This window comes from Ananas comosus, linkage group 6, assembly GCF_001540865.1.
Source record: "Ananas comosus cultivar F153 linkage group 6, ASM154086v1, whole genome shotgun sequence".
In the NCBI taxonomy this organism is placed as follows: Eukaryota; Viridiplantae; Streptophyta; class Magnoliopsida; order Poales; family Bromeliaceae; genus Ananas; species Ananas comosus.
In genome coordinates this window covers 1,561,307-1,570,162 of record NC_033626.1, presented here as the reverse complement: position 1 = coordinate 1,570,162, position 8,856 = coordinate 1,561,307, and the positions used below count along the sequence as shown (strand labels likewise).

General features: G+C 40.1%; 1 protein-coding gene across 1 annotated transcript; it reads left to right on the top strand.

Annotated features, from left to right (window-relative positions):
• Positions 1,565 to 7,146, top strand: LOC109711644 (probable glucuronosyltransferase Os06g0687900). The gene is given in 5 exon segments (XM_020234789.1): positions 1,565 to 2,187; positions 2,190 to 2,560; positions 2,644 to 3,204; positions 6,277 to 6,451; positions 6,820 to 7,146. Coding segments are annotated over 4 exon segments (1,554 nt in total). The 5' UTR covers positions 1,565 to 1,722; the 3' UTR covers positions 6,434 to 6,451; positions 6,820 to 7,146.

The window sequence follows — 8,856 nt, the reverse complement described above, 5'->3', positions numbered from 1 at the left end:
ATATTTTTATATATATATATATATATATATATATATATATATATGAGCAGGGTTGCTATGCTCTCAGGAGCACGGCCGTTTTCGATGATGGAATTTCCGAATTGACGATCGGCTCCGTTAGACTTGATCTAGCATATTTGAAGTTTCTAGAAAATAATTTTTGCGATTTTTTGATATCATTTACCTAGTGATCAAAATGATTCAAAATCAATAATTTTTAATGGTTGATACCTGCCGTTTTCAAGTTTAACGGTATAGAAGTATTCAAATCAGATGAAAGTTTGATACAAAATTTTTTATACTATCTATAACAAGATCAATATTTCTGATCGAAAATTTTAGTATTATATCACCACTTTTTATAGAATTTTTATTTTCAGTCGTTAAAAATTATTGATTTTGAATCCTTTCGATTGCTAGGTAAATGATATCGAAAAATCGTAAAAATTATTTTCTAGAAACTTCAGATACGCTAAATCAAGTTTAATGGAGCCGATCGTCGATTCGGAAATTACATCATCGAAAATGGCTCAGGAGCACGAAGGCCTCCATGCTCCTTAGAGCACAGCAGCCCTGCTATATATATATATATATTAAAAGTGTATAGTATTTAATAGATAAGAAGTGTGATAAAATATTTAAAATGGATACCATATTTGTTCTTTACATTATTTTTTTGAAATAAGATAAATTATCTCTAAAGGAAAATATATTATTTGATGAGAAGTGTGGTTAAATATCTAGATAGGATACCATACTCAACCGTCAAGTTATTTTTTCAGAATAAAATTAATCGTCTTAAATACGTAACATATATAATCTTTCAAAAAGTAAAAAAAGAAATTAAATTTCTAACTTCCAATCATATAAATTTTTATTGTGTCCTGTGATAAATAATTGACTCAGACAACAGGATAGCTCTGTGACACTTTTATTACCGGGTCAAATTGCAAATTTAGAGAAATTCTGTGGGCTTCTGTAAAATTTTGACCAACAAAAAGGATTAAATACATAAATGTTCCTACAAATATAATAAATTATAAATATATTTCTATAAAATTCAACTTTTATATATTGTTCCTACAAAAGTATTTAAGAGGGATAAAAATATCAAGTTATTTTATAAATTAATCAAGATTAAGTATTTAATTTATAAATAATTAAAATTTTCTAACGATTTCTAACGACAGAAACATATTTAAAAAAAATAAATTTTATAAAAATATATTTATAATTACTATGTTTGCAGGGATCTATGTGCAATTAACTCAAACAATGACATATCCCCGTTACACAACTCGGTCCAATTCCGACAACTCCCCTGTTTCCCCGATTTCACTCCGCGTAAAATGTAAAAACACTTCACCCTTTTTTCTTTCTTTTTTTGTTTTTTGTTTTTGTTGTTTTTTCCACTTTTCTCTCTCTCTCTCTCTCTCTCTCGTCCCTTCAATTTGACGACCCATTTACCCCCACCCCATTTTCTTAAACCTCACTTCACCCACCCTCTCTCATTATTATTATTATTATATTATTATTATTCACATTAATTTATTTATTATTATTTATAACTCGACCCACCCCCTCTACCTTTCCTGCTATTTCTTCCCAAGTGGTTGACCACCGAATAAAGAGAGAGAGTAGAAATTGGAGAACCGAATAGAAGAAGGAAAGAAAGAGTAGAAATTGGAGAACCGACGAAATAGAGGGGGGAAGGAAGGAAAGATGAAGCTCTCGCTGCTGCAGGGCCAGGGCGTGCGGCGGGCGTCGGCGTTCCGGCCGTCTGCCGCCTCGGCGCCGTCTGCGGGCGGTGCTGCCGGCAGTGCAGACGGCGGGGGCTCGGGGGGGAGTGCAGACGGCCCGCTGAAGTCGTCGTCCGCCTCGGCTTTCTGGCTCATCCTCCACGGCCTCTGCTGCGCCGTCAGCCTCCTCCTCGGCTTCCGCTTCTCCCGCCTCGTCTTCTTCCTCCTCTTCTCCACCTCCACCCTCTACTCCGCCTCCTCCCCCATCCTCCGCACCACCACCACCACCACGACGAGACGACGGACGACCACCACACCGAAACCCTAACCCTCTCCTTCCCTCGTCCCGGCCCCCTCCGGCGCTCCTCAACTCCTCTCGGCGCCGCGTCCGCCGCGTCGGCGGCGGCGCTCTCGGCGCAGGAGCCACGTGGTGGTGGGGCGGCACGGGAAATCCGGATCCGGCCGTGGCCGCACCCCGACCCGGCGGAGGTGATGCGCGCGCACCACATCATGGAGCGGGTCCAGCGCGAGCAGCGGCGGTGGTACGGCGCCAAGAGCCCCCGCCCCCTCATCGTCGTCACCCCCACCTACTCCAGAACCTTCCAGGCCCTCCACCTCACCGGCCTCGTCCACTCCCTCCGCAACTCCCCCTTCCCCCTCACCTGGATCGTCGTCGAGGCCGGTGGCCTCTCCAACGCCACCGCCGCCCTCCTCGCCCGCTCCCGCCTCCCCTTCCTCCACCTCCCCTTCCCCGAGCTCATGCCCCCCGAGTGGTCCGAGCGCCACCTCACCGAGAACCGCATGCGCCTCCTCGCCCTCCGGTGCCACTCCAATCCCATCCAATTCTGCCGCATTCATTCTCTCTAGATCTGATCGAAATTCTAATCGAATTGTTTGCGCCTAGGGTGATCCGGATGCGGAGGATGGACGGCATCGTCGTGTTCGCCGACGACAGCAACGTGCACAGCATGGAGCTCTTCGACGAGGTGCAGAAGGTGAGGTGGATGGGCGCGGTGTCGGTCGGCATCCTCGCGCACTCCGGGAGCGCCGACCCGGCGGCGCAGCAGCAGCCGCTGAGCGAGGAGGAGCGGCAGAACCTCCCGCTGCCGATCCAGGGCCCCGCGTGCAACTCCTCGGGCCAGCTGGCCGGCTGGCACACGTTCAATTCCCTGCCGTACGCCGACCGGAGCGCCACCCTCGTCGGGGAGGGGGCCACCGTGCTGCCGCGCAACCTGGAGTGGGCCGGGTTCGTGCTTAATTCCAGGCTGCTGTGGAAGGAGGCCGAGGGGAAGCCCGAGTGGGCTCGGGACCTCGACGCGGTCGGGGAGAACGGGGAGGAGATCGAGAGCCCGCTCGCGCTGGTGAAGGATGCGTCCTTCGTCGAGCCGCTGGGGAATTGCGGGAAGAAGGTTCTCCTGTGGTGGCTCCGTGTCGAGGCCCGATCCGATAGCAAGTTCCCTCCAGGGTTAGATTATGAACCCTCCTCTTGCGATGTTTTCGGCCACTGTGATGATTCTTGATTCTTTCCCGCGCGCAAAATAAGCTTATTATACCTGTTACTTACTTCCATTGTTATATTCATAGTTTGTTTAGCTACATAGATGTCATGTAATAAAATCATCTGGTAAAAATGTGTGTGGTCACCCTCAACTATAGGCCTTTTTTGGAATCGACCCCTCAACTGTTTTGGTTTCAATTGGTAGCCCCTCAACTTTTAATTTTAATTGGTTTATGGTACTTTCATCAATTCAATTGGGCATTTTGTTAGATCTAACAGTGATTCCTGTTTTTAACACTATTTCGCCTTAATGATCGATACCTATTGGAAAATAGGTGGGGGGTGTATATCAAAACGGCCTATAGTTTAGGGGGATCTACATACATTTTTACTGAATGTTTTATATAATTATATGAAAAGAAATTTAATTTCGGAAGTTAGACAACCGACTATTCTTATATTTGTGATTATTGCGAATCACATGGAGAATATCATATTGTCATATTATCGTGTGAATGTCGTCCAACCACCATTAGTTGTATTAATTTGCTTGCAGATTCGCTACAGCTGTGATGTTAGGAAATTCTTGCTATGTGGCATATTTTTGTTTGCTTAGTTCTTAAGTTATCTCATTAGAATGCTCTCCATCGAACCGAACGCTTAAAAGAATTTACTGGAAAGTGCAATCTATTAGGAAAAGCCCATAAGAAAGCTGCCTCACTTTCAAAAAGTATCGGAAGTTGGCGAATTATGCTAGAGCAGATGATGGAAGTGATGGAAAGTTAGTTTCCGTGTAAGCTAGGTTTTTTGGTAAAACGAACAACTGTGCAGAAATCAAGTTCAGAGGAAATCGACTTGCGACGTACTTGACTTAAATGCCACTTTCAGTTTCTTTGATCCAAAATGTGCTAGTTTGTCTCTGCTTCTTTGTTCATTTTGGAGTGAAAAGCTTCCACGGGTGGTTTGAATCATGTTTAATAGATACGGTTTACTCTGTAAGGTTATATATTGCGACTGCGTTACTAGTCTTATGAAACCAAGGTTGGTTGTTCTTATGCAATCTCTTTTCTCCGCAGCCTGATTTGGGAGATCATGTGGGATCCCAAAGGAAGTATTACTGTAGGTTTTTATACACTTAGAGCTCCCGATAAGATAAAGAGTGTTATGGTCGAAGCTACTTTGGCTTCATTAGATCATGTTATACGAACATTTATATTACTGACAAGTTGTAAAGCAGTAACTAGGTGAGATTGATATGACTAGTGTGTGCCCAGACCCAGCCCAATGAATTTTAGGCTTACTATAAGGGTGTTGGGTGAAATGTGAAGTGGACGATAAACTTTGAAATCCAAATGAAATCACTGGGTAATGGGTAGGGTTGCTAGCTAATAGCAGCTGTGCTAAATTGATTCTATGTATTCGCTTGTGCGGTTCCACAAAATGCCAACCATCGTGGGACTCTGTGGCATGTAAAGACTAGCAATTATCGGTGTCACAGGCTCTCAAGGTCCTTGGGTCGACTCGACTGTCTACGACTCTTGTGTCATTGCGAGTTGTTTTCTCTGTTTTAATTGCTTGCTTTGTGGCATCTGACTGCATGTAGCGTACGATATGAGTTGTGTGTTTTCATTACTGCCGAAACTTTCCAGCTGTTTTTGAAAACTTATGTACATTGTATATTGCTGTAAGTGTATGAGAAGGATTTGCTTTGCTAGTCTGTCGAATCCATATGTCGTCGAATCCAAATGTCAAACCAGTTTGTTCCAATTTGGCTTAATGTGCATCAAACCTTCCGCATTTTCTAATCCCACTTCGAGTCTTGGAGATAAATAAAACAGGTTGTAACCAAGAATGATTATGTGCTGCCTACTGCTGAACAGATATAAAAGTGTAGCCAAAATACTGAAATCCTCTTAGCCGGGTTGAGGATTTTAACACCTTACTGCAGCTTTTCTGCATTGCTATTACTTATGTCATTTGTCACGATGTGTGATATGCATGACATCTATGTTGAACATGCGTGATATTTATTGGCTTATATATTTATCTAGTTGACGTGGGTCCGTGTGTAAATAGATGTACATAATAGTTGATTGCATTATAAGCTTTAACCATGCATTGGCACTCACAACTACGGTGACAATTCATACCAGGTGCTTGTTTCAACTGAAATCCTAATCATACATGTGATTTTGTAAGTAAGTGGAGGGTCGATGATCTCCACTGGTCGGGCTGTTTATTACTCTGATGTTACCAAGAACACTTCATTCAAAATGTATAAGACTTAAATATGTCACCTATATGCAGATTTGCTTTACCAATTTGGTTATTCTATCGCGGATTAGTGTATATTGATATCTGAAGTACAAAGATTCACCTCATGGACGGTTCATGATATTTTCTCATTGAACTTGGTCTGGTGGCTGGTTAAACAAGGTACTGGAAATAAGTCAAGCTAATGTAGGAATTTTTGGTACTGGTATGCTAAGACTTCCCAGAAAATGCTGCTATCTATACGTCCTTTTTCTCTTTTTTCTTCTTCATATTAGGTCAATTTTGGAAGGTAGTGGTGCATGTTTTTGTCACTCAACTAGAATCACTGGTTATATACAATGGCATATCAGAATGAAGGTTCTTCAAAGTGGTAGGTTTCAGCTTCTGTCTTCATTCATAAATGCTTGAAGTTGCTACAGCTTTCCATTGTCTTAGATAGACTTTTTATCTTTTTCCTTCGCCGGTGGAAGTTCTAGTATACTTCCAATTATGTTCACTGTCAACCCAGAAAAGTTGCGTATATGCTTATCTTTTCTTTCGTTCCCCTTGCGTCTCTTTTCCTTTCGTTCTCAATTGATCGAGCTTATTGTTTATAAATGTGTTATAATACTCTTTATGGATTGAGAAATAATGCTTTTATGTGGTAATGATGATTCGCTCCAATCATGTAGTTTCGGCCATAAAACGTCGTTCGTAGTTCGTTGATGCTCGGTGTGTGCTATACACACTGTATTAATACTCATCTTTCTTCTGGGTTTGGTGCAGATGGATTATTGATCCACCTCTCGAAATTGTTGTTCCTTCCAAGCACACTCCATGGACTGATACCAATTCAGAAGTTTCATTTGAGCAGGACAGGCGCTTCTCAAGAGAAAATAGATCAAGGCTGAAAAGGAAGAGCGAGCCCCAAACGCAAGACTAATGAGTCAGCACCAGACAGGTCCGACTGAAACCATGTTGTACTGTTTATTTCCCGATATCGTGAAAACTCATGAATTATCGGCAATTTTTTGGTTCTCTGAATGTTTCTCTCAACAATTCACTAATGTATAAATACTGACAGACAATAATAGATAACTATGGCGGCTTATTCGGTAATCTAATATTTTATACATAATTTATTACCAAAATCAATCATCCGTCACGTTCTTAACTTTTGTTATCTGTAAGTTGATGAAATATAGAATATGATTATATAAGAACTTTGTACTTTTATTAGTGCTATATCTTTATATTTTGCCGGAGTTTAACTTGAATCCTGAACTGATGATTATGCCCCAAAACACTTATTTCATTGTTGTCCATCAGGAACTGCCCATGCTTGGGACTGGACCTGGATTTCACCCTTCGACACTCCATCGCTCTTTTGCCGCAGTTGCCTAAAACCAGTTGATACTTAATCAGTCGTGCCGGTATAAGCACTGTTATCTTCTTAATGTGTTTTAATTTGTGGGAGTCTGAAAGAAAGACAACATACATACTCGAGTTATACAGGTTCGCCCGTAAATTTTTCCTTTTTTTTCTTTTTTTTTTTTTAATTTTTCCTGTATTCAATCTGCTACTTCATTTCTGTAACATGGTAGATGTGCTTCTTGTTATTTGGAAAATACGAGAATCGACTTATCCTTTGCTCTACGGACTCATAAATTTAACATTGGGTGTATAGGAAATTTGATTTCGGATGAGAATGCTGGTCAAGTTGACACTCTGTTTGTGGCGTTGTCGAACTCCGGCTTTTCTGATAAATTTGTTGTTACAATTTGGTTTCCACTTTGTTCCTGATGTTGCATATTCCAGTAAATATTTACCAATGTTTACACTTAAGCCTCAGAGAAATATTTTGGATTCATTTGCATCTGTAACCCATGCAAGCATGTGAGTGATATTGCACAAAATTTTCAGCAAAGTTAGTATTTGCATAATTGCATGCATGCCCACAAGTTGAGCTTTGTTAGTAATTAGTGTGTAAGTTGAGCTTTTTAAAAGAAACTTTGCTACTGTTTCAAATCTTTCTTCAAAAAAAATAAAAAAAAGAAAAAAAGAAAAGGAAAAATCATTAAAATTACTTCAGAGTTTTGTTCTGGAGTATGTGACATTAGAAAACATAAGGTGTTGTTGAATGATCCCGTTTGATATATAAAATTAAATTGGATAGAATAAAATAAGTGCGCCGTGACGGGGGGAGGGAGAGTGCCCTATGGGCCTTTTTGCTTCACCAGAGGTGAAGATCAAATTAAAATAAAGTTTGGAAGGAATTAAAGTTTAGGTAAAAGTTACTTTTTTCACTATTTATTTATTAGTATAGTTTTGCTGTTTGTACGGCAAAAAATAAATAACATAAAAGCTAGAAGTGTGATTATTATTTTATTATTATTATTATTATTATTATTTTCTATAATTGTCTTTGGGGTGTTTGAGTTTCGATCGAATGTGAATTTATGATGAAACAAATAATGGAAACAGTCGAAAACCACTTCACCTCTTTACATTTTGGCTGAAACAAACACAAAAATGCGTATCGAAGTTCTATAGAAGCATTAATACGAGAGACGGTTAGGATGTGGCCAACATGGCCATATATCTATTTAAGACGAACTATAAAGATACGGTCGATCCAACGGTTAGGATAAATCTAGACATATTTTTGATGGACGAACATAATTTAACATCCTTATATTAGGTTATATATAAATATATGTAACATACGAGAGTCCCGATTTACTTATAATCCTAATTTTCTATGGTGATTTCATCTCCGGAGATAAGGAAATAGATTCGAGACGTCTCACTCTATTGTAGATCGTAAAAGAGGACGAACCACAAGTAAGAATCGCCGTCTACAATCCACGCTTGAATATCGAAATCACGACAGAAGGCACGAATTTAATTTTTAGAAAGTTTAACACTCTACACTTTGGCTGAAACAAATACACGAAATGGGTATCGAAGTTCCATAAAAGCATTAATATGAGAGAGAAGTAGCCAAATATAAGAGCTTGTTTGACACGGTGTAGAGCTGTTGAATGAAGTATTGTTTGAGTAGTACTATCAGAAGAAGCATTATCCTAAAATCCCTGCGATAGTTTCTCTTATGGCGAAAGTAGAATAATCGAACTACAACTTCTGCATGCCTTTTCATTTTAGAATTTCTTATCTGATTTTTGTTACAGCATAAGTACTTTAAATTTTTAATTTGTCAAATGCTCTTCTGAGGTAAGAATAAGACAAATAGATTTCTTTGTATTTTAAAGCTCTTCAAAATTATATGCAATGCAAGCAATCAAAAAGATTGTATAGTTGGTAATTTTGATTGAGAAATGGAATTTTTTGAATTACATGATGAAG